The sequence below is a fragment of the Dermacentor andersoni genome, chromosome 8 (assembly GCF_023375885.2).
Source record: "Dermacentor andersoni chromosome 8, qqDerAnde1_hic_scaffold, whole genome shotgun sequence".
In the NCBI taxonomy this organism is placed as follows: Eukaryota; Metazoa; Arthropoda; class Arachnida; order Ixodida; family Ixodidae; genus Dermacentor; species Dermacentor andersoni.
The window spans coordinates 115181663-115208562 of NC_092821.1; the positions used below are offsets into that span (position 1 = coordinate 115181663).

General features: G+C 45.1%; 1 protein-coding gene across 1 annotated transcript in view; it reads right to left on the bottom strand.

Moving 5' to 3' along the window:
• Positions 1 to 21983, bottom strand: part of LOC126529449 (fatty acid synthase-like) — a 29735-nt gene extending 7752 nt beyond the window's left edge. The window contains exons 1-12 of the mRNA XM_055069677.2: positions 21725 to 21983; positions 20926 to 21142; positions 18684 to 18941; positions 16944 to 17117; positions 14751 to 15969; positions 14395 to 14549; positions 12237 to 12455; positions 10649 to 10978; positions 9948 to 10067; positions 7692 to 8050; positions 5047 to 5400; positions 3155 to 3398 (exon numbers count right to left, since the gene is read on the bottom strand). Coding sequence (XP_054925652.1) covers positions 3155 to 3398; positions 5047 to 5400; positions 7692 to 8050; positions 9948 to 10067; positions 10649 to 10978; positions 12237 to 12455; positions 14395 to 14549; positions 14751 to 15969; positions 16944 to 17117; positions 18684 to 18941; positions 20926 to 21142; positions 21725 to 21934 — 3859 coding nt within the window. The 5' untranslated portion in view covers positions 21935 to 21983. The remainder of the gene's footprint in view (positions 1 to 3154; positions 3399 to 5046; positions 5401 to 7691; positions 8051 to 9947; positions 10068 to 10648; positions 10979 to 12236; positions 12456 to 14394; positions 14550 to 14750; positions 15970 to 16943; positions 17118 to 18683; positions 18942 to 20925; positions 21143 to 21724) is intronic.
• Positions 21984 to 26900: the final 4917 nt, after the last annotated feature.

Sequence of the window (26900 nt, forward strand, 5' to 3'; positions counted from 1 at the left end):
TGGCGGCCGCACAGCGTTACGCAATTCGCGGAACTGTCAAAACTGATCAACAAGGCGAAAATAACTGATATTCGAAACTATAACATGAGAAAGACTGAAGAAGCCGTAAAGAATGAACGCAGCCTGAACTCAGTAAAAAGGACACCTGGCATAGGACAAGCCGTGATGTATGTAGCAATATTTTCGAAGCTTTTTACGTAAGCGTTCTGTACTCCTTGATTACGTAGTGCCTCTATGACTGCTGGTATCTCTACTGAATCAAATGCATTTTCGTAATCTATATAAGCCACACAGAGAGGCTTATTGTACTCTGCAGATTTCGCGATCTGCAGAGTACAATAAAACTCTAAAACATAACACTAAAAAAACACTATAACACTTTAACACTAAAAGATAAGAAGGATAATATCATCAGCAATCTCGAAGATATAGTAAAAGCAGCGGAAAAATTCTAAGCTGACCTGTATACAGTACCCAGAGGAGTCACGATACTTCACTTAGAAACAGTAATGAACAGGATACAGAAACTCTCCTATAACTAGTGATGAGGTCAGAAGGGCCCTGCAAGACATGAAACGATGAAGAGCGGGAGGAGAAGGTGGAATAACAGTCGATTTAATTAAAGATGGAGGAGACATAATGCTCGGAAAACTGGCGGCTCTTTATACGAAGTGTCTATGACTGCAAGGGTCCCAGAAAACTGGAAGCATGCAGACATTATACTAACCCACAAAAAAGGAGACGTTAAATAATTGAAAAATCATAGGACCATTAGCTTGCTCCCAGTATTATATAACATATTTACCAAAATAATCTCCAATAGAATAAGGGCAACACGATGTTGTCAACCAAGGGAACAGGCTGGCTTCAGGAAAAGATACTTTACAATGGATCACATCCATGTCATCAATCAGGTTATCGCGAAATCTGCAGAGTACAATAAGCCTCTCCATGTGGCTTACATAGATTACGAAAATGCATCTGATTCAGTAGAGATACCAGCAGTCATAGATGCGCTACGTAATCAAGGAGTACAGAACGCTTACGTAAAAAGCTTGGAAAATATTGCTACGTGCGAGTGGTATTTGTTTGTTTGAACGAGGCGCGTGGGCGCCATCACTCCAGAAAAGAGGAGGAAGAACGAACTGGGCTCGCGCTGTGAATCTAACCGGTCAGCGCTGCAACCGTTGTCGTAAATATAATCTGTAAATAGTTTCTCGTCTTACTGACTCGTCCTTCGAGTAAGAATATCTACAGAGGTTCTACACCTACCTTAATTCTACACAAGAAAAGCAGGCAGATACCTATAGAGAAAGAGGTCAGAGAGGGAGACACAATTTCTCCAAAGCTATTCACTGCGTGCTTAGAAGAATTCAAGCTATTAAACTGGGAAGGCTTAGGAGTAAAGATCGATGGCAAATATCTCAGCAACGTTCGTTTTGCCGATGACATTGTTCTATTCAACAACAATGCAGACGAGTTAAAACAAATGATTGGAGACGTTAACAGAGAGAGTGTAAGAGTGGGGTTGAATATTAATATGCAGAAGATGAAGATAATGATAAATAGCCGGACAAAGGAACAAGAGCTTAGGATCGCCAGTTGGCCACTAGAGACTGTGAAGGAGTACGTTTACCTAGGTCAATTAATCACAGAGAACCCTGATCATGAGAAGGAAATTCACAGAAGAATAAAAATAGGTTGGATCGCATACGGCAGACATTGCCAGCTGCTGACTGGAAGCTTACCATTATTATTGAAAAGTAAGGTGTGCAATCAGTGCATTTTGCCAGTGCTGACATATGGGGCAGAGACTTGAGAGCAAGTTAAGGACCGCGCAAAGAGCGATCGAATGAAAATTGCTAGGCATAACGTTAAGAGAGAGAAAGAGAGCGGTTTGGATCAGAGAGCGAACGGGTATAGACGATATTCTAGTTGACATCAAGAGGAAAAAATGTAGCTGGGCAGGTCATGTAATGCGCCGGTTAGATAACCGTTGGACCATTAGGGTTACAGAATGGGTACCAAGAGAAGGGAAGCGCAGTCGAGGACGACAAAACACTAGGTGGAGCGATGAAATTAGGAAATTCGCGGGCGCTAGGTGGAATCGGTTGGCGCAGGACAGGGGCAATTGGAGATCGCAGGGAGAGGCCTTCGTGCTGCAGTGGACATAAAACAGGATGATGATGATGATGATGATGATGATGATGATGTTGATGATGATGGAAGTGGTGGGCCCCCCCCGAAAAAAAATCCTGGGTACGTGCCTGATCCCGGCATAGAAATCTAAAAGGGTTCAAAGCACTGTTTTGTGGCACAACCCGGCTTCATTCACAACGCGTGTTATAACCACTGCTTGTCTTCAAGAATACACTTACTTAATATAGTAAATAAGGAGCCACGGAGCATGCGACCTTACACTACCGACCTGCAAAAAAGAATGTAGCACCTGTATGCGGCTTCACATCGAGGATATTAGAAGTCATTCGCTTCTGGATACCGTACGAAACGTGCGATTCTGTCTGTCAAGCGCAACACAAATATGAATTCAATTGCTGTCTTTCGCTTCAAATGGCATCCTAGGAGCTAATTACGAGATGTAGTTGCTGATTCGACTTGCAGCACCTCCAGTCTTTGAATCAGAATGGAGAACGTCGGTTGAAAAACAGCATGGAGTAAGTCTGGGCGGACCCGCCGTGGTTGCTCAGTGGCTATGGTGTTAGGCTGCTGAGCACGAGGTCGCGGGATCGAATCCCGGCCACGGCGACCGCATTTCGATGGGGGCGAAATGCGAAAACACCCGTGTACTTACATTTAGGTGCACGTTAAAGAACCCCAGGTGGTCGAAATTTCCGGAGTCCCCCACTACGGCGTGCCTCATAATCAGAAAGTGGTTTTGGCACGTAAAACCACATAATTTAATATTTTTTTAAGTCTGGGCGGATAAACACAACATGGCACAGACGTTTTTTCAAGCAAGAATCACGTGTATTCATTCGTCCTGTGGAAGTTAATTCCTCGCATTTGTCGCACCATGAAACCAGACATACTTGTTTATCACATTGATGTCAGTTTTTTCTCTAAGCGGCGTCAAACACTTGACACATGGAACAAGTTTTCTTGTATACTTCAACCCCTAAAGTGTTTGACTTACCGGGAAATCCGTCGGCCACGCGGCATTCACACAAGCGCTCCAACGTGGAGTCGACGTAACCGGATAGCGCCCTCCCCGAAGTCCCGCGACCAGAACAGACCGAGGAGAAGACGACAAAGTGGTCTAGATGCGGGCACAATTTTCGGGAATGCTCGTCCAGATGTTGCATGCCCTCGGCTTTGGTCTTGTAGTCGGTTTGGAACACTTCATTCGCGTGATCGGCTACCCAGCTGTCTTCATGGCACTGTACGGAAAACAAAGCTTTTCGTGATTACTCCGCCAATGCATGGCGAAAAATGACCATTTCTGAGGCGAGGCTGCGAACAAAGAAGGCTTTGACAGACTGGAAAGATAGCCATCTGCCTCGTGAAATATCAATAAATTATCGCGACAATTTTTTATGATGAATGTCTATAATGCAGCAGCTACAGCGACAATGAAAGCGCCTAAATCAAGTGATTAGTATTGAAATCAGAAGGCCTCCCTACCTTTAAGGGCACTATAGTGATTTTAGGAACTATTCCGTCATCGCCGAGCTTTCATCATTTGGCGTCATTTTTTGAACCATTTAAATATTATCAAGAATAGAGTTCTTCAGTGCGGTTCTTGCGCTTCTTAACCAACGGGACCTCCTAGTGTTTGTGAACTTTGTAAAAATTTCTTGAAATATACTGAAATAATTCTGAATATTAATCTGGAAAGGCACGTTGGCGCGAGGTAAATGAGAGGCAAAGGCATGCTTTGCCTCTCATTTGCCGAGTAAGCTCTGAAAGCTGCATCATATCCGATGTAATTCTGTACAGCGATGGCTGATTCTTCGCACCGTCCCATACGCGTTCTTCGCTTGACGCAGATATAAGAAAAATCAATTCCACGACACTATTGTCTTCTCCAACCAATTGTAATTTTGAATGCGGGAGATGACTTTATAACAGAACGTATATTGCACGCTCGCTTTCGTCGAAACGCTCTGTTTGAGCCCATGGCCGTCGCCTCAATACGTCCCGCTACTTCTTGCTACAGTTTCTCTCACGTTGCGCTGTGCTCCAAGTCTTCCAACGTTGTGCGTTGTGTTTCGTTCGTCTATGAGGAATGTTGCGAAGGGATAGCAATTGAGAACGTATCTGGGTTTCTTAAATACCAATTTCGTTTCGAGTAAATCACAGGCCCCTGTCGTTCCTGGCGATCATAGAGGACACTGGGAGGGCCAAAAGCTCTGTTACCATTGAATCCAACCCAATGTCCACTCCCTTCTCGGCAAAGCAGGCGTTGACAGAGCATTTTGTTTAAAAAGAGGCTCATACATGAATCCAGAAAGAGCGGGCCTGCTATCGGAAACGCCGTAGGGTTGGGGCTCCTCGGTAATTTGGACTACCGGGTGTTCTTTCCTGCACACGAAAATATCAACAAATATGCAAACATTCCTGAATGCCAGCACACCAAAATGTGGGCGCCAGGCTCAGAACCGAATCCGCGACCTCGCGCTCGGCGTTGAGGACGTATTAAGCTACTTCACTACGGCGGTGAGTGAGCGGCCGTTCAGACTATCTGGAACAGACGAGTGGTTTACTTCCAGGGCAATGTATGTTGCGACGATGTTTCAACGGGCCATCTTTACGTACTACGCCGCAATGAGACGAGTCATGTGGACGATCAACACGCAGATTATATCACCCGAAGAATTTCAGGCAACACTAGCTCGTTGTGTCCAAGACTACAGTTGTAGCAAAGTTAGAATCGAAAGGGGTGATTTGTTGGTCCTTTGAATACACTTATGCTCATCGTGCTGCATAACGCAGCCTTCTGGCTTTTGGAGTGCAGAACGATTGATGGGCACAAAAATCGCCATCTGCACCGGATGGCGTGGGCTGTCAAAAATGATTCTGGCTCACCACAGAAACGTTGAAGATGCCGCCGATAGCACCCATTGCTTCGGCTTCCTTGATAATCTGCAAAGTACCGCGCGTTGTCGACACGTCGGCTTCGCTGAAGACTACCGAGGCGCCGGCTGTCTCCCACCGGTGCAAGCAGAGACGCTGGTACCCCGTAAACGCTCCATGACTTGCGGTGAGAAGAAGATTCCGGCAGCCTCGACTGACCATCCAGTCTACAAACTCCAGGGCGAAGCTTTTCACTTCTCCGACGATGATGTAAGCCTTGTGCCTGTAGAAGTATGTGCGGGGGACAGCTTCTACCGTGAAGGGTTGACTGCCGTCCTTGGCTTCCTGGCATTTGTCTGGTCGCACCTGCGCGAAGAACGCACGCATCTGATTTTTAGAGAGATAGCAAAAGAAAGAGAGAGAGAGAGTGAGAGAGAGAGGTAGGAAAGGCAGGAAGGTTAACCAGACTGGCCAGGGTCATGCGCAGGGTTTCTTGCCGAAAGGTAAGGATGGCCAAATTTTGAAAGCATTGATTTTCCTGGCGTTTTCCCCCACTTTGCTTTGGCGGCATTATCAGCGGCATGGTCATGTAAACTACGGCTATGGCGGGGAGAATGTAATCAAAGCTAGGCCAATCGAGCAGACAGTGCGATCAAAGGTTTGCCGGTCCTGACACCAGTGCGCTACATGTGTGTCCTCGTAATGGTTATAATGTAGTTCGTAACGTCAACCGCTTCTTCAGGCACGGCAGCTCCACATTGCCCGCACCCCACATACCACGCACAGCAGCAACCATACAGCTAATGTCCGTAGCAGCAATATCTTCGCGTGTCTACAGGAGAGCTATTCCTTACGAGGAAGGTTCAACCCGGGGGCTCCTGTATAAATTCATGGGAAGGGAGAAATCGGTTTTTCTCTACATCCAGGGCAGCACATTTGATTAGGTTTGTTTTATTCAAAGAAAAATGCCAGTGACTGCATCTAGCATAATTATTTTGTTTAAGCCGTCATTTCTACAAGAAAAAAATTGATGAGAATTCAATAAACCTAATTAAACAAAACGTTCGTTTGCAACTCTGTCGCTCGCCATTGAAGAAATGAACAACAATTCTGTAATCTGCGCCTAATAATACATCTAAAACGGACAAAATTGATTTGTTATACACAGATGTGACACAAAGCACTAATAGATGAGTAGGATTGTCGCAAAACCCTTGTGAACATTTATACAAATTTGCGGAACGTGTAAGTACATGTCCGAAATTTGGCCACTTAAGGTAACTTACACGCAGGTTACAGAATCGCCATGTCATTTTTTTCGACACGCAGATAGAAATCTGTAAATTTGGTGCTTCTATATTTTCTAAACTTATGAATTGCCGAGAATTATCCCAAATACCTTTAGGCCATACATCAAAATAGTTTCTGGTACATTCACTCGGATCAAACTTTCTTTCTAATTCATCCAGGGCCAGTTGCATAAAAGAATTTCCGCGTTGTACAAATGCTCGAAGAGGCGGCATCAGATTTGGCACAGCGCTAAAGCTGCCTCATAACACTGACGACCATCCTCCAATAATTTCTCACCAATTATTACCAACCGCGTTTTCTCGTCTACCATTTTTGAATTTGCCAGCCTGCTACGGCAAGAAGCAACTAGGCGTAGTCCAGCATTCGTTTCTGACTGTTGGGATTCAGCGCATGCAAAAAACAAGTACTGGAAGGATGTCCGAAAGCAAAAGAAAAAGGAGACGAAGTAGAAGCACAACACGGTCACTGGAAAACATACGATTAGCTCCAGCTGCAGCTACTAGCTTCGACGCTGAGGCCTCGCTCGTCAGGGACACGTGTGATCCGGTAGGTGCCGGAAGTAGGTGACACTGACATTATGCGAAGTGTGCAGTGGTACCTATTGCACGGTCCACATCAGCACATTAAGAGGGAGGTCCGCACCTACAGTTGTGGTGCATTCGTGTTTCGACATTCATAGCAGGCATAATGACATCATGATAATAAGCATATTAATCCATCTTCGATAGATGTCTGGCTAACGTACGGAGTCTGTCAGCTTACACATTTTCACAGAAATCAACGTGGGCAACGTCAACACATTTTACATTAGAGACAAAGTACACTGGTTCCACTTCTGCTTTTGTCGCTGAAGTCACGCTTTCAGGGCATCTTATGCAAAGGGGCTTCCGTTGCGATTTTGATTCTCTTTTGTTTGTCGGGACAAACTAGAAAACGCTCTTCCATTAAGCTGTTCACTTTAACTTGGATCACTGGATATTGGAAACGACGTATGTGCCTCACTTCAGTATGCCTCTTTGGTGTGAATTTGGCACACGGAATGTGCAGCGGAGTAAGTGTCGCTGTCCAACGAATAAAAAAAAATCTGGTTGAAATTTTTCCGCTGGTGGGCGCAGTAACGTCGACATTCATCGTCGCGTGGGTTCTGACGATTTTTCTTCCCTGTGAAGGAAAATTAAATAAATATATTCTAGTAAGTGTAGAGAGTACTGGACATAGCTACGCGTTTAGCAGGTCATAGCTACGCGTTTAGCCGGTCATACCGCGGACGTCCTGTTTCGCCACGCGTACGTGTTGAACCGCGAGTAGACTGTGACATACATAAGGAGGACTTGAAATCCAATTACCTGAAGTACAACTTTGCCGGCGTTCGCTTCAGAGGCTTCCAGCGTGAATGCATCCATAACCTGAGACCGCGGAAACACGGTGGCAGGCAGGGGCCTCACGGCGCCCGATGCGATTCCTCCACGCAGTAGTTCAGCGACTCGCCGCTTCTCTTCCGCTGCACTGGTGTCGTTCAAGAACAGGGAGTCTGTCGCAACGGCGCTGACGTTGATGACATTGCGCTTCGGGGACAGTTCTTCGCGTGGACGATGCGAAGTTGTGCCAATGGCATCAGTAACGAGGTGTCGGCCGTTCCACGCCAGACAGTGAGCGATAGGTTTACTACTGCCACCGCGAAGAGTGTCGAGCACGAGGTCCACACCTAAGGAACGAGCGAAACAAGAAACCGAAGGTGCTGAAAACAGTGATGATGACAGTTAAGATGTCTACGAAACCTTATCGAAACCGTAAAGTTCAAATCAAAGCTGAATATAATACAGGGAGCAGCAAATGAATCGACACTCAATACGAGCAAAATGAAACTGAGAAATCGCGCACAGAGAAAATGAGCAAAATGCAGTAAGAGATAATGAAGCGAAACAAAATACTGCGCCACATTAGTACAAAGACAAGGACAGTAGCGAAGAAAATATGCAGGAGTTAACGAAGTATCTCAAGACAGAACACTTTGGCAGTGGGGATATCTGCTGAATGACAATGTGCCATAGTAGTTCTTCGCATAAACGACATCTGTGCGACAGAATAGCCGTGTATTTGGTGCTGTGTTTATACGCGAAAGAGGGCCGTTGGAAAATTTGAAGCCAAACGAAAGCCATGTTTTCTTTGTAAACCTGCTTTTGGTTTGTGTCTACGTTCATAGGATGAGCGTGATTGCGTCTTTTGACAAGGATGAGTATTCTTAGGAAACTTCACGCAGTTACCGGTATCTATCTATCTATCTATCTATCTATCTATCTATCTATCTATCTATCTATCTATCTATCTATCTATCTATCTATCTATCTATCTATCTATCTATCTATCTATCTATCTATCTATCTATCTATCTATCTATCTATCTATCTATCTATCTATCTATCTATCTATCTATCTATCTATCTATCTATCTATCTATCTATCTATCTATCTATCTATCTATCTATCTATCTATCTATCTATCTATCTATCTATCTATCTATCTATCTATCTATCTATCTATCTATCTATCTATCTATCTATCTATCTATCTATCTATCTATCTATCTATCTATCTATCTATCTATCTATCTATCTATCTATCTATCTATCTATCTATCTATCTATCTATCTATCTATCTATCTATCTATCTATCTATCTATCTATCTATCTAATACCTCTAACCGCCGAGCATCAGTTTGCTGCGGCGCTGAAACCGCGTTCGAAACGAACCGTCAGGCGGTCGCTAGATACATTACACTAGCTATGTGCCGCTCTTCAGAGGACCTCGTACATGACAACTTGTCACGTGGTATGCGTAACCGATCAACGGATATATTGGATGCCAACTTTGGTCACTCGGTTACGCTATGCGTGTGTGCTGCTCTTCAATGACTATGAAATCCTCTAAAATTTCTGTGGGGCAGGGTGTAATTCAACTCGTGTCATACACTTTCAGTCAAAGCTTTATACATATATATATATATATATATATATATATATATATATATATATATATATATATATATATATATATATATATTCAGGCATGCGCCGCGCGCAGACATCGCAGTGCGTTCTCAGGTGAGCGCGACACAGAGGACCGGCTGCATACAGGCACCGCGCCTGACGCGTTTCGCTGGTGGGAATACGGCGTTTCGCTACAGTACTTCAATGCTAATGGAATGAGTGTCGACATTCGTTTTTGAAATTGGTTCTACCGAAATCGCCTCGATTTAAACGCTCATTATTGCGGGTGATTACGACGAATGTTTAGAAAACTTGCCACAACATAATTTCGACGCCGGGGCGGTGCATATCCAAGCAATAATCACAAATAATTTGATTATTTTTTACATGGCCTCCATCTGCAAACGTTCTCATAATACCAGACGGTGGATTCACAAAGAAAAGACCTGTTTCAGAAATGACGCTATCATACGATAAGACATCTCTTAGAAAAACTCAGCCGAATAGGAGTATAACATATACATTGTCATTGCACGCTTGTGAAATGTCAGATGCGTGTATTATGTGTGTTCAGAATCGTGATTTCCATCAGCGACGAAATTCAACCTCTCACCTTTATCTTTGGTCTGTTCAAGGATGTGTTCTTCTATGCAACGGCTGTTGTAGTTTATGATGTGCCTCTCTCGAAGCTGTGGGAATCGGTTCTTGATTAAGTGCCGCTCTTTTGTCGAACCTGTTCGCCACGAGAAGATGGTAAAACCAGTTGAAGCCACGAGCATTAAAGCTCTTCCAGCTTATATAAGCAGCACACTTTGCCTAAGCACGACGAAGCAGAACTTTGTTTTCACCACGTGGCACACCAGCTGATGGGAAGCGTTGAGCAATGAGAAAGACAAAAATAGCAGTTTCGATATTTTGTTGTTGAATGGAGCAAGCTACAGTCACCTAGATGTCACCGTGCAAGGGGCTCTGTGCGCGAGGCTGCCATATTGTAATTGTTCTATAGGTTAAAGAACGCGTGCCTGTTTTTTTTTTCTTTTACTCATAGCAACTGGATTGCGTTACTAGAGTACGAACTCACATGCAACGGCTCTTATGCTACACAATTACTGCATTCTATAGCCCGCCTCCATAAACTCGTGTCGCTTGCTAACAACAGGTTGGTACTTTTATCTGAGTTGTTTGGTGAAAAACTGTGCATATGCATGGCTTGTGCTCCACTTTGTAATCAATGCTGCAGAATATCGAGCGTTCTTTGCAAAATTGTAGTCACTGCAATAATTTACAGAGACCTGCGATGCTACGCCCGCTTACCGACAGTTGCGAAGACGGTGCACCCCATGGACAGAGCGATGGCGATTGCCGCCTGCCCAACGCATCCACTGCCGTTTTGGACGAGCACAGACTCGCCTGGCCGCATGTTTCCCCGCACCGACAGGGCATAGTAAGCGGTTGAGTAAGACAAAGGAACGGTTGACGCTTCCGTCAGGGTCCACGCATCAGGAACTTCCCACAGAAGGTCGGGGTCTGCCGCAACCACGGTAGCCAACGCCTGGCTTGACACGAGGCCCATGACGCGACGCCCTGTTTGGTCCGTTCCAGAAAACTCTTGTCCGAGAATGGACTCCGCATTTTCCAAGTCGCCTGTAGCAGCAGAAATAGCACGATGTTGGCCGGTGCCTGGTGGTGGATGCATCTGTTGGGCTTTTTCGCATAAAGTTGCCAAGGTTTTCAATTCAAAACATTTGCGCATTTAAATCATGAAAACAAATTTATATGTGAGGTTAAACGTGAAACGTGCTGCATATCTCACACCCTCGCCTATAAGGGATTTTATAGTCTGTTACGAAAAACACGACATTTGAATCAATGACACAGGTAGTTTCTTTCGAAAGACTAATTGTTCAAATTTTGGAATTTAACGTCCAGAAATACATAGTGCAATATGAGAAACGCTTAGGAGTGGGTGTTCCGCGATCTTTGAATGTGAATTTGAATTTGAATGAGGTGCACGAGCGTTCTTGCGTTTCACCCCCACTGAAATGCGGCTGAAATGGCAGAGCGTCAAACCTTCGATAACTTGACCCGTCGCAAAACGCGATAGCCACTGGGCCACAAGAGTGGGTCACAATACACAAGGTAAAACATTTTGCTACGAAGTTTGCTAGGAGACAGGCCAGCTAGTTAGCTCAAGTGATAAGATTGTCGCTCTAAGACCAACTGGATGATGGGTGAGTCAATTGATTCTTTCAAATTTATCGCCACAAGAAGCAGCAGCAAAAGAAACAAGAACAAACGCGAAAGGCGTGGAGGTAAACCAAACCATGCTCACAGCTACAGTGTGCGCCCGCCCGGCCTTCAGCGTGGGACAGTTCTTGCGCGTCATCAGGAGACGTGAGGTGCAAGTTTCCCGAATGCCACCCTACTGTTCTTGTAATTGGCACGCGGAATTTTTTCTTAGATGGCCACATTTAATGGTAAGTGGCCGCTAGGGAACGTTGGCGTTGTTTTTTCTTGGCAAAGCAGCCCTTGTGACGGTAACCGCGCTTGTGGACCGCAGTCAAAAATTGTTGACTTGACAGGAAGCAGATGAAGTGACGGGATAGTACACAACTTTGTGAGCAAAATGAGGCAATGTAGTCAGGGAAACCTAGACGTCGCTTTCACAGGAGCTAAGGTAGTCGTGGCACCAAACATACTTGCGGGATCGACACGCTTTTTCTGGCACACTGGAGGTTCACTTTGATTATCTATTCTTTAGTTCAGGATTGCCTGCATTCCACGGTTAACTTTTGGGCTATGTGACGTCACTCGGTGAACGGAAGAGTGGGTAGCAATTGCTGAATGAAAGCCCATATTGGTTCCCCGTGGGATCATATATACTAATTCTAGATGAACTCACCTACAAAGGCCTCTGGCGGCAGCTCTACACTGGCGAACGTGACGTCTCGACTGTTGACCGCCGCGAAGTGGACATCACACAATATTGGTTCAGTCGCAGTCTTGGAGGTGGGCAGAGAAGCGTAAGGCACCGGGGATTCGTACCAATCCAGACTGGAGAGTTCGCCACGTTTTCCCAAGTTCAACACTGCAAACTGTGTGCTGTTCTTCGTTGTTTCCACTAAAGCAGGCGTTCATGAAAGAAAAAAAAAACATGTGCAATACTGTACTCACTGCTATTTCCCTTAGTTTCAAAGCAAAATGCATCCCAGAAACACTGTTCCACCTCCCTCAGAAGAGATTTTCTTTACCCCAGACCATCGTTGGCAGCGTACTATTTAATACTTTGTCATAGGGCTCTTTACTTTGTGGCTCAAGGATTTCAACGTGTTTAGGAACTGCCCTAAAATACCATTTCAATGCCCATCCCTTGCTGCATTGTTTGTTGTAATTTCCTACTTTTGATATCTTTTGAAGTGTTTCCACTGCTCTTCAGGAACGGTCAAATGCCTTTCCCAACTACCACTCGCCTTTTGTGAAATCTTCGTAGTGGATATACGCAAATTTTAAAGAAGTATCAGAGCAAGAGCAATACAATATATTTAATAAAAAAATAGCAGACAGGTCAAACCAAACAAGTTAAGAAGCCATAATGACCACCAGGGCAGTGTGTTTAGGTTTAGTGCGTAGGGGAGAGGGGGCGGTAAGGTTACTTTAGCTGAGAATGTCTTAGATTGGCAACTATTTTGGCTCATTGTTCCGAAACGCGGTATGGCAGAAAGAATAGTACCAAATATTATGTTGCAAAAGTTACAATACATCCGAGGTAATCACTGAAGTTGCAAAATTTCTGAAGCGACAGTCACAGCAGGTGCCTTCGGGAAGAGCTGCAGCAAAGACTCATGCATATTTGCGAGCAAAAATATAATGAGTGCTAGTGATAACTCCTGATTAGCTGAGCGTCTCTTCTCTCCGCTGTTAAAAACATATCCTAGATGAACTAATAAATCAAACTAAGCGGCGACTAAAACAACATTTTTTCGCTGACACCTGTACTCTCTCGTAAGCGAACGAAGTTGCCCGTGTTGGGCTGTAAGAAAGTAAACCTGAGGCACCGGCGCCTGTAGGCAACTGTAGCACAGCATTTTATTTAGTTTTAGAAGCCAGAGCACTTTACCGATGCTTCCTGCGAAACACAGGGTGTGCCGCCGCTTTAACTCACGCTGTAACGCATCGTTCTCGGTGGCACTTCCTGGACGTGAAATATTCATGGCCACCTCAAATGGTCGATAGCACCCGTAATTTTAGCGTGCTGTAGCATACTACGGCGGCGTTTATTCCGATGAGTCAGTTCCCACCGCTTATACAGGCTTACAGCGACTATACTTCCCTGGTAAATAGAGTGTCTCCTACGATATTGAACTTTAGCTTTTCTTTACGATTATGGGTTCGGGCACAACGTCTTGTTTCTACGTGATGTAACTGTAGTTGCTCTTCATGCACTTAAACGCCGGTTATTATGTTTCCTACACTCGTACATACCACTTACAAATTTTGCATCGTAGGCGCTGAAACATTGTTAGTCTGCTGCTCAGCAGTAGAATCATTGCTCACTTTGATATCAACATGTGTATTACCGATGAACGCTGTTGTCATTTTCGCAATACTTCTTACCCAGTGAACGCACATGGTATTTTGTTGGTTTTCATTTTATTTTCATTTAGTTTATTGTCTTTATAACTTGAAAATGCTTTTCATTTTCCAAAATTTCGCCTGGCTACACTGCCGTGTTTTTTGCTTTTCAGTAAATGCTAGGTGCCGTTCTGCTGAATAAATCGTTTCGTTATACCTATCTCTTGCAAGCCTGTATGTGATCAAGATTTTGGTCGAACTCCTTGTGCTTCCTTGGTTGAACATACCCCAGGAGCGCTTAAAGAGATTGCCGTTTGTCTTCTACCCTTCTGCTGAATGGTTGATGAAAATGAGAGTTAATTTGAAGAAAAGTACTCCTTTTAAAGAAGTTTCAGCACTAACTTTATTAATGTGCATCTTCGAACCACCACGAATCGTCAGATGGGATCCTGTGAAACTAAAGAAGCATGGAAGAGGCAAGAACTCACATGATTTTGCGACCACATGCCGGTAGGAGCCCCACTGCCCATTTCGGTAAACGTTCATGACGAGGTCCTTTTGTACCACGCTCTGGTATTTTGGATTTCCCGGGTTGAAGTCAGCCACCGCGTTCGTCTCGGTGGAACCAGCATCGAACACACATCTACGTTTGATGAAATCACACAGACGAGTTGTGAACTCATTAGCGTCGTAATCCATAGCTGGAACCTTCAAACACTGAGGCACGAAAGTCACATTAGGCTAACTTTATGATCAACAATACAAATTCGGCCATTCGAAAGAATGCGACATCGAAGTCTGAAAAAAGCCCACAATATATTCGGTCATTGTGATGATTTCTCACCTGATATGTCTCCCACCGGACTCGTATCGGAGGCAGTTCGTCAAACCAACCACGCCGCTTGCTCCAGCCTCCTCCGCGAGTAGCCACATGTTCTCTCCTTGCGGCTTCCACTCGTAGTCAATAACCTTCTTCTTTACCAAATCGACCAAGCCACTACGTTTGCTGTTAACCTGGAATATTTCCTGCTTCGCCTCTTCGACGGGCACGGAACGCTTCCTGAACAGATAGAGGGCAGACACGTTATTCGACTTGAAAGCCACCAGGCTTAGCCCATGCTTCAAAAACTGTGCTTCCACCTCGTCGGCGGGCGCCACTTGAAGCACGACGCCCCCGATTTTACCGAGCAGCGATTCCGCGGGTGTCAGTGCTGTGCGTTGGGCAAGCAGAACGAAACCGCTTTCTCTGCAAATGGAAGACATTTCATCGGCGAGGTTCTTGGTTTCTACAGAGGACCACGTGGCACTTCGGGCCATAATCAAGTCCACTTCAGGAAGCTTCTTCCTGGATGTTGCCGAGCCCAGTGACACTACTGAGGAACCTTGAGGGATCTTTCCTGACAGTCTCTCTGGAGACGAATGGGCTATTGTGTATTCGATAGTGGGCAATAAATTGAACTTTGAAAGGTACGTTGTCACCCAGGAGACCAGCAGACAGTCGCTCCCTTGAGCAGCAAATTCCAGTACTCGGAGCCTCTCCGGGTTAGTGTTTTCCACCACGATGTCAAGGAGAAATCTGAGAGGATCTTCCTCAAAAAGAGCAGTGTTGAGTACATCGGTTTCCAAGTCTTCCTTGAGTGCAGGCAGCGCTGACTTGATATACGCTGCAATGGTATTGTCAGTGCGGTCTTTTTGCTCATGGATAGTGTTAAGAAAGCGCAGGAGGGCATGATTTTTATCGGACTCGTTAAGGTACTGGCTGACAACGTGCTCGGGAACGTTACGGACGGCGCTCATAGCGTCACGAAGAGAGCAGTTGCTCTCGCAGAAGTCGTTGAGGGCCCGTCTCGCAAGGCTGCAACAGACTTCAGCGTATTCGCGCGTGAGAGACTCTCTGTTGTCCTTGCTTCCTTTGTCGTCCAGGTAAGGCACGAAGCGATACTCTTCGACGAGCGGTGTCTGTTGATCGGCGCCGTTGTCGATGGTGTTGGTCTTTAGACCTCGTATGACGACACCTCCAGCGCGGCAAGTGTCTGTGATCTTATTGCAGATGACTTCCACGCCTGCGCAAAGGAGTAATGCGAGGAGCATAGCTGAAAAATATGCACTTGTAAAATTGTTGATAATCTTGACATCGTACGTGGGAGGGGTATCGAGAGAAAGAGTTAGTTGATGAGAATCGGTTGTGCATAAAACCGTGCCTTTCAGTCGTATTTAATTTCAATTTCCTGGACATGAAATGCTGCTGCTGCTGCTGAAAAATGCGACGGAATCGTATTTATTTACTTAAGGACTCTAATAGATGTTTACTTCAACAATATATATCTATATTTGTGCTGATTGCGTGTGTAGTTAGGGTGTGTAGAAGAATCATTTAGGCTTTCTTTCTTTATCTCTACCGTAGGTGCCCTGAATTCCTAAGGGATGCACCTCGAGGCGAAAACTGTCGAACAGCAAATAACATCATTATTGCGCCTATATTATTGTGGTACCCTTTGTGGGCGGACGCTTCGCATATTCGTTGCATTCTTGAGTTGAAAGCACCCAGCACAAAGGGTCTGGAGAAATAGCGATTTTTATTCTGCAGCAAAGTTGCGCCTTCGAGTATGCAGCCCATTCCGGCGTGAAACGGCAGATACGCAAGCGCATACCTGATCAGTCGTTCCGCAACGCATTTGCGAATCACCTACGTAGCGCTTACATCTAGCACGCGTTTTACTGATGTAAACACCTTGTGATTTTACTCGACATTCTGTGAATACAACCGAGATACACGTTTATTGCGTATAAATGTCCCTGGTTCCAATTTCACGACCATCTTTTGTTATTCTTTTCCGTCGGCTTTTCTTGTTCAGAGTAGTAGTTTAGTGCACAACTATAGCTCGGGCGTTTCTTTAAGACCTCACTTTGTCTCCTTCTATTTATATATGTGAATGTAAGCATGTCATCAATAATCACTATGTTTTTTCAGTTAAGCACACTGTTATATTCTGCCACCATGCTGCTTATATACGGTATTTCGGAAAGTAATGCTCACCTGTGTCACCGGCCTTCTTGATCACTTCAGCGTGTTCGCAGGGGTCCAAGCTACAAAATTCAATGCTGGTAGGCATGCGGAGCACTCGGACAGGGCTTTTGAACATGATGTACTGGATCATGCTGTCGACGAAGGTCACCCAGTTCTCCTTCCACTGGAGCTTTCCGCGCGGCTCTGGCCAGAAACAAATAAGGAAGCTAGTGTTATTTAACACAGTACAAGAAGCGTTAAAACATGTCAAAACTTATTGCAATTCATTCGAGAATATTGAGCAGTCTCCCGTGATGACAGCTTTGACGCAATGGCAGACGGCCGGTGTAGTCGGTTCATGGTCAGTAACTTGCAGCGCAAGACGAACGCACGGAGATGTACACGTTTGTATACTACATTTGTGTCTCTCGTCTTCCATGTGCGTTGCACGGAGTACTCCTGAGAACACGGCGTGTAGCATAGCTGTCTGTGTTGGCGAAAACAGGGCCAGATAGGTGAAAACAGAGGAGGGAAGCACTAGTAACGACAACTACAGATTTGCGGCAGTTTTAACTATGTAATAAATTATTCGAAAACCAAGAATACGAACACTTATCCAACACATTTCGTTGGGTGACGGTTCAGAACTACATTCCCCGGCCCAAAGTTGGATGTAGTTCGTGAACGCATAGTAGAAGAGCTTATACTGGGCTTTTGGTAAACATAACGCAAAATCGTGCTGACATAAAAAAACATGACTTAATTCACATCAAGAGCCATGAAAAAAAATTGAGGCACTACCTAGTGCAAATACTTTCAGGAATTAAACATAATGGGGTAGTCGTAGCACATATGTTAATGTCACAAACATACAGCGCCTTCAAAGTGAAACATTGAAATATGATAATGAAAACGCCAAGCCAGCTACACAATACTTCCTTGCATAGGTGTTTTATCAGCTTAGGCGGTCAGAAGTATCGCGAACAAGATGAGTACGGCAGAAAAATGCTAACTTTTTTATTTCGCGGCTACAGTATGTTTTCATATAAAATTTTTTAGACAATCGCAATCGAAGCCCACTTCATTTTGCTTGATTTTTGAAGCGAGCATATGTTCCGAGATATTCATTATAAAATTTCATTCTCGGTATGCTAATTTGGCATTCAGAGGCGCAAGTCCCAATAAGAAGACGAGCCCCGCAGGTGACCTAACTAATTCCACATAGCAGGCCAGTCTAGCTACAGTTACTAACTACAGCTCCGCCCCTGATGTAGGCTGGTAGGAGTAAAACTGGCGCCCGCCATTCTTTCACAATGAGCTGCGTCATAAAGGGGTTCCTCTATGAGTTCAGATTGGCACCTCCCAATGCAAAGTTACCGTACTGAGCGCTAAATTTGATTACATATACCTCGGAGAACGTTTTAGGAGTGTAAGAAAATGAATTTGGTTTCGGATGTGACTGTATTGAAATGTGTAATACCAACGCACACCGTAGTCGCTCAAATTACCAAAAGCCAATTAACAGACTCTCGTCAATTATGTGTTTGCTCATTTTTCTCATTCGCAAAGCTAGTGTCCGCCAAGGCGCATAAGCCGCCTGTGTGCAAGCAGCATTTGCGTAGCTGTAGCGATCTTATTAAAATTGTTGGCATCACTCTCTTATTCCTCCGCCATTAACACATGGGCGCGAGCTCGCTTCTTTTTGCTCTATAGACCAGGGTGGGAGCAAACAACACTATGGTTATCGCACACCAGAAATGAATGTCTCACCTTGTAAGTCTGCCTGCGTGATGCCTCGGAAATCTCCTTGGTAGTCGTAACCGCGCACGGTGAGCTCCTTGTATATGCCCTCGGCGTCTAGCTCGTAGGCTGTGCTCTCCGCACAGGTCACCGGCAGGTCCGTGTCGAACGCCGAGGACCCACCTTCGGCAATGCGAATGCAACCGCTTGCCGCCACCGCGCCGCCTTCTTCACAGACTTCGAACTCGCCGGAGGAGTACATGATGGTCACGACAAGGCGCAGGGAACCTGGTCACATGTGCGAGACATTCTCGTTAATGCTTTCAACAAAGTGCAGAGTGTCTTCCACACATACTATAATGACCTTTGAACCAGGGCATAACTACTGGTCAAAGGAGGACTCGCGTAAGATCACCGACTTGTCGCATCGTAGTGCTATGTGGGAGTCCGGATCTTCCAAATTACAGTGGGAACGCTTTGAAACTTCAGAGAGGCCTAAGTAGTTTACTATTTAAAAACAAAACACTGGTGTTTAACGGCGCGAAACATAACAGCGAGTTATGAGGGACGCTCTAGTGGATGGCTCCAGGTAAATATTGGCCGCATAAGGTTTTTAACGTGTAAGCAAAACATGGCACACGTGAGATTTGCATGCATTCCGCCCCCATCGGAATGCAGAAATCGGAAATCGAACGTGTCATCTCGTGTAACGCCTTAGCCACTGCGTCGGGGGAGTTTTTACGATAATGTTTTTTTGTTTTACGACCAAGTTACGATCTGGGCGCAAGTTCAGTGGATAGGACATGATGCACTGGCTCGTTCCGTTCTTGCGATCGATCGAGCCTTTCCTCTTTTATTTCTTTCTCTACTGTTCTGGAGGATTTTCCACAAAGCATAACGAATACTACAAAGTTCTTCGTCACAGACGAATGTAGTCAGAAGGAGCGCGTGCTGCCCTATTGGTGATCTATTTTTTTGGTGTCCAACGTCCTGATACTTAAGCGTTATTATAACACAACGTCAGCAAATTTTACAACGCCCATTGTGACAACACAACCATATTAGTGAAGCCAGTTCTACCATTTCGCGACAGACTTCGGTATGAAATTACCACATCTTGTAAACTGCTCCCGAACATTGACAGTTTGTGAGGTCGTTGTTTACGTGCCATGCTCGTGTGGTAAATTTTTTGTTACTTTGAATGTATATGCGCCAGTAGGCCTCTATATAGGACGCTTAACTGGAATGGTGTTACGTGCAAACAGGCAGGAGAACGATTATATGAAGGCATATTCATAAGCGTCTATACACGTAACACTGCCCAGAGCGAACAGCCCGCGCCAGGTTGTACAGTCGTTGTCCTCATCGTCCTTTCAATCACGTTAGGCTTGCTCTCAGTCAATAAAGTAATTAATCCGTCGCTATGTTGGGCTGGGCCGGAACACGGTACGACGCTTTTTGCAGTATCAAAAGCGCCAGTGTCACAGAGAGAGGAGGATTCGGGAAGCAGAAAGGAGGCAAGAGCAAAGCACAGGTGGCGACACCAGCCGAAAGTTCAGGCACTAGCTCAGTGGGGCGTCATGGATCATGGCACAGTTTTTTCGCTACTTGGTAACAGCTCATTGATAAATAGTTAGGTACCGTTTGGTCGGAACAAGCCAACCAATCTAGGAAGTTCCGCGAAGGGCTTCGAAATTAGTCAAGGTGACATATTGGCACCAAGGTTTAGCGAGAAAGTTCTAACAAAGCAAAACCTTAGCTTTCCTATCCTCTGCTATTAATTCACTATCGTCTGCCACAATAAGACTGAGAGCTTGGAGAAGATCATTCACTGATATAAGTTTACAGCCACTCCAGCTACTACGTACAGCTACTTAAAGTCGCGTTGTATTCCTAAAAAGAATGTAGCCACTCCTTCAGAACACACACATTAAGCATTGCCTGCGGGCATCTTGAGAACAGGGGAAGAAATCTGCTGCTTCAGTATGTAAACGCCACAGGTCGGGCATCCCGTCGACCGTTGTGACACGTTCACTAAAGTGGTGGTGCGTTAAAAATGAAGCAGTAAAGTCAGCACTGAGTAGGCAGAGGTTTCAGTTTTATCGCAGGGCAACGCCTGCTGTTTTCTCTCTGCCACCACGGGATAGCATAGGTGGGCCGGATACGTACGCGATTTTGCGAAACCTGGCCGCGAGATTTCTATGTTCGCGGTATCTGATAGTGTATATATACATGCACGCACAACTTCCTTTCTCTCTCTCTGGCTACGTACTCGTTTCAGGCAGGACAACGTTCTTGTGCAGTTTGACGTTCTCGAAGATGACGGGCACCTCCTCGATAACCTTGCCGCGACGCCTACTCAGAGATTTCCACACGAGCACCAGGTGACCACCCACAGGGAACGTCGCCTCGCCATGGGGCCGATGCCCAGCCAGGTAGGCGTCGTACTCGTTTCCGCTGATGTCAATATTCACAGTATCGTCCTTTCCCTGTGCATGATAGAGCGACTTGTTACCACGTGGTAATCGCCGTACTGCACGTTCAGTTTGAAGAGCTTGAAGAGCTTGAAGTTTGAAGTTTAATTAACAGCGTATTTTACTGTGAGCTCAAGTTACTCGACGTATTGGATCATTTGTTCAGACTTGTAACCCTCTTCTAAAGCACAAAATAAGCACAGCAGCAGCAAACAGGAGATTTCAGTGCGATTTATTGCTAACAACACATTTCAGTCAGTACAAATGGCCAGAACGTTCACACCCTTCGGCAAAGTGTTAAAACCTAAAAGGTAACGTGGAAGTTCTGTTTGTAATTATAGTAAGCAGCCCACCTAGAAAACCATATTTGGATGAAGTACTTGGGGTACCAGAGCAAAATCCGCACACCATACTTGTGTTCCTTTTTTTTTTCAGACGTACACCAGCTTGTTCGCATCGATTCATCTGGTCGCCGTCTTCATAGCACAGAAAGTCATTGAATATAGCGTCTTGCTCAATCCTGCCATTTGAAACATTGATAAATTATTCGTGCTGCTGTACGCTAACGAAAATATTGTGGCGTAAATGCTGACTCACCTCTACCAGGCCAGGAAAGTCTTTCCACGATGCGACGGCCCACTGCTGCGTGTGGTCCCAACTCACCAGGTGGCCAATATTCGGAGTGCCGCGTGGCACTGGCCACGGGACGGGCGGATAGAGTGCCGATGGGTCCATCTGCACTCCCAGAGTGTGGAGCTTGCCCAGGGAACCCAAGAAGAAGGAGTGGTTGTCCGTGTCTCTCTTCATCAGGCCAACGCAGGAGGCCCCAGAGCCCAGAGCACGGCGCAGAATCGACTGCGGATAGTTGGTTGCTTAAACGGCATTCGCGGAGTTCCCGGAGGCCATCGGTATTCAGTTTCGTTTTTAAATTCGCACAGAAAAGTGTGGGGAATGAACTGCGAAAGGGGCGGTGGAGAGATCAACCAGACGCGCATCCGATTTGCTGAGAGCGCAGTGAAGGCGGGCAAAGAACGGAAGTAAGAAAGGGGAAAGGAGGAAGGAAACGAGCAGTGTTTCGTTAGGTCCGGACACATAGGTTTACCTATCATGCATACAATCGGCTACTGCTGCCAATGAATTTTAGAAAGTTTAAAAATGCCTGCGTCGTTCTGCGTGCCTGCAGCCCATGGATCGTAGTTCGAGATGAGCTTCTTACGCATCGTGTGTGGATATCTTAATGACATTGCAGGTGTTCTAAGTTCTTAATGAGAAAAAGAAATCCTGAACTTTTGAAATTGCAGGAGTACAGCGTGGACACTGGTTGTAAACTAATGTTATTGCCAGAGGAAATGCAGCAGGAAAGTGACGTCATAACAGAGCGAATGGTTCAGATAGTGGTAGATCCGCTACACCAGCCTCGAAGCAGGTCGTGAATTAGAACTACACTGCTTGCGGCAACGCGCGTTCCAGAGTGGTGTTGTATTTAGGTTGTAGAACACTGTTCTCTTAATCGCATGCGACGCAATTGTCTCTCTGCATCGAGTTACAACAGCTTTGACCGTGATTCTACAGAGCAAGAGCCTCTTTCGCCGCGCGATGACTAGTAGTGTATAGTGATAATCCCATAAGAACGTCTACCGGAAAACATAAGGTGCATTGCAGCCGGCGTCAACAGTTTCAGGGGTGGAGGTGCGCAAGAATATGGTGCATTTCCAAAAAAAAATGTATTTCTTGCACCCTCCCCCCTCCCACAAAAAGAAAAGAAGAAGGAAGGAAACAAAAATATCATGCTTCACCTTGCTGTTGGCATAGTACAGATATGAATTAGCACTGCTGCCTGCGTGCCAAGGCTGCGGAACCGTACAGCGTTTCTCTCAAACATTATGCACCGTATACTTTTCACAAGTGGCTATGGCGACTGTGAATGGAATTGAAGCTCTATGCATGAAAATATGCCCATACTCGTTCTTACCAGCAGAAGGCAATGAGGCGCGATCTCGACCACAATGGCGTCTCCAGGCACATGTCGGAGGGCCTCGCAGAAGAGCACGGGTGAGACGAGGTTGTTGACGAAATACTCGGGCGAGCAGTGCTGAGCGATGGGCTCCTTCCAGCGGCTCTCCGGAACGGAGGAGCTCACCCAATTCTTTCCACGGGGCTTTGGATCCAGCACCACCTGTTTCAAGCACACAAGAAAAAGAAAGGCTGGTTGATCCTATGAATGAATGCTGGAGACGTTGCTTGCTGGCATGATGAAACGTTGTTGCAATGCACTGCGGCAGACCAAACAGACGGGAACACGAAATGCGCATGGCGGGCGCTGCACATCAACTGGATTTACTAAACAAAATCATACGTGCTTAAGAGCACATTTGTGGAAGCATTTGAGAATGTATGACCCCGCAATGAAATAGCCCATCACGCTCGCGTACAGCGGAGGGAAAGCGAAAACCGAACTTATTCTGGTTTACCTCCCTGCCTTGCATTTCTCCCGTTATCTCTCTTTTACATATGTTCAATTTCTTTATTCAAAGTTCGAATGGAAGTTGTGTCGAAATGCGGTTCTCGAATCTCGTTCAAATTCGAACTTTAAGCTCGATAACAAGACAATCGAGCTGAAAACGCTTTGTTTATGAGAGATCACCTGAGAACTGATAGCGCATTAGAAACGTGCTTGCGAGATCAGCAATGTTATTTGATCGCGTCGTTTACAACTTGCGTACATCTTTCGCAACAATCGGTAGTCGGAACAAACTCTTTGCCGTGCCCCGCTCAAGGTTAGATCAATCAATTACATATATAACGAATTTGAAATGCTGAATTATTTCGCCAAAGCTGGACATCAGAAGGCATATTGGTATTTCGAAGCGAGAAGGACTATGTTTAAGATATGTAAGATTAAGCGTCACTACCCTCTCATGGTTATACATGAGCAAGCAGTTAGCTCTGTTAAACAAGGCATAAAACTCTTTGCAATGCGAGACTACACTGTCAAGCGTGAACACATCCGTTATTCGAAAACGAAAACAGAAAAAGAAAAGGTTACGGCAGTCGCAAATAAAACATCTGTCGATATAACGCCATTTGGTCTCCGGGAAGACAGGATGGCTAGCTCCGTCTTGAAGATTGAAAGCGTCTTCGCTACGGCAACAATATGGTTTGTACAAAAAAATTTTGGAGGCCACCCTGGGTTTGAGATTCTGCAGCTACCAGACATGGGTATGATGAGAGTAACATCGATTTCTTCAAAATTGTGCATTTCACGTTTGTTGGAAGCTATCACAGAAATGTGATGTGGATTTGACATTCACAAATATCTGATCGTCAAATGTTAATCCTTTCTCAGAAATCTAGGAGAATTGTAAATGAAATCCGTTAACTTGAAATGATTTCAGTGTGCTACAACCATCGCTTAGTGGCTATAACCGAGACCTGGCTGAACAGAAACTTCGGTGATCATGAAATTATTCCGCCTGGTCCCTGCATCTATCTTCGCGATCTCGGCTCACGTGGCCGGGGGTGTCACAGTGACTGTTAGAAACAAACGTGACATGTGGTGCAACAAATAGAAGATTATGATTGTTTCTAAATACTTCACTGGGCGATTTATAGCATGTACTCTGGCCGACGTAGAGTGCACCAGATACTGAAAGGTCATTTCTTCCTAGACTGCATGATCATTAACTTGAAATTAAAAATGAAATATTATAATAATAGAAAATTTAAATTTGTCCTCGATTGACTGGACACATTTGTCGTTTGATGAATCAGACAAATGCAAATGCAATTCTATCTTAATATTAGGCTAGCTTTGAACGTCGGACAAATTGAATGGGGTTTAACGTGCCAAAACCACTTTCCGATTATGAGGCACGCCGTAGTGGAGGACTCCGGAAATTTCGACCACCTGGGGTTCTTTAACGTACACCTAAATCTAAGTACACGGGTGTTTTCGCATTTTGCCTCCATCGAAATGCGACCGCCGTGGCTGGGATTCGATCCCGCGACCTCGTGCTCAGCAGCCCAACACCATAGCCACTGAGCAACCACGGCGGGTCGACAAATTGAATGAGAATACACTAGAGAGTGCACTTTCAGAACTCTTTTTTTTTTTTTTTGTCATTGACGCCGTTTCCAATGGCTTTATTGCGGTTGAGGCGGGTATTTCTTATCATCAGTTGTTATCTTTTTCTTGGTCATATAACCGTGGTACAAAGTGCACTCAGCGTAATGTGACCAATGGTAGGAATTTTGAGTGTAGTATGGCATATCAAGTATTGACTACTTGGAGAAAACACTTCATATCTAGGTTAGTTTTCCAAACGTTCACACCTGATATGGTTGCATCTTAAGAAAAACTCCAGCAAAGCTCAGCTTACTGGTATACCGTACATATGTCAGGCCTAAAATAGAGTATGCTTCCGTGATTTGGGACCGGAAAGTAAACCGGATATACAAACGCTATAGATGTTACAAAAGAAAGCTGTCCGATTTCTTTTTCGGTAATGGAAAATATGCTATGTAGAAATGCATGATTTCATAGCTATTTAGAAAGAAACAGGAATATGAATTTCTTTATTAATTTTCTTTACGTATATCACAATACGCAGGCCATACTGGGCCAAGGAGGCGTGGAACATGATAAATATATTGTACGAAATTCGGGTACCAAGTATAAGGCATTAATTAGTTCCTACGCTACCTCTCGTTGGTAACCCTCCCATTGCAAAATCGTAAATCCGTTTGAATCGAGAGTAACAAAGTTTACGAAAATTTGTCTAATATTCACCATTCCCTTGCTGGTACGCGCGTCGCGTTCGCAGCACGCTTACACATTTGCGCCAAAGTTCTCTGCTGTAGTTTGTCTTTTTTTAGCAGGAAACTCCACGGCAGAGGCCGTTGGTCAAGATTGCGACACATTCTTTGTCCGTATCAAAACTCCGTTTACTGTGGATTCTAACGGCAGCTGCCTTGGGCACTGCTCCTTCATCACTCACCTGTTTGTACTCATTGAGCAGCGCAGGTCCTACGCGCCGCATATGAGTGCTGTGGAAGGCCACATTCATGGTGTTCACAACGCGAGCGAACAATTTCTCTTGTTGCAGCTCCTTCACCAGGTCGAAAATGGCGTCCTCCGGTCCGGACATGGTCACGGAATCCTCGGCGTTGTGGCATGCAGCTTCCACACCATTGCGGTCACGCCTTTTCGCTTCTTCCCATGTCAACCCTGCGTAGAGAGGCCCACGTAGTATGGACCGTCATCGGCCATACGTGTTGTCTGCCGATAAGAAGATGCCTTAGATGGCGAGGCTAACACCAATTTCCCGCTCAGAATGGACGCAAAATGCAGAAATTATTTTTTTTAAGCTACGGTTAAAAAGGGGTGAATGAAGTTTTTTCAACCTAAGAATGGTAGCTAAGTACAACGAAATGTATCAGGGGAAGAGCATGAAATGTAATGAAAGTGGGAAATTTGAGAAAAAAATTTAAGTGACAAAATACCATCTATTACTGTACATCATAACCACGCATCGAAGCTCTGTAAACTGCGTCTCTTAAAATGTCTGAAGAGACCAAGTGTCACGAGTTAGTAAAACGCTTATGCAAAATCGCTCAGTTGCTTAGCCGAGTTTTTGGAAAAGCCTTATTTCTAAATGAGTGGGGTATTCAAGAGCGATCTATGATAAATTTTGACCGCTCTCGACGTCGTAAATAAGGCTGTCCAGAGTATTAGAATATATCTGGTTTTATTGCGTACGTGCAATTTTGATTC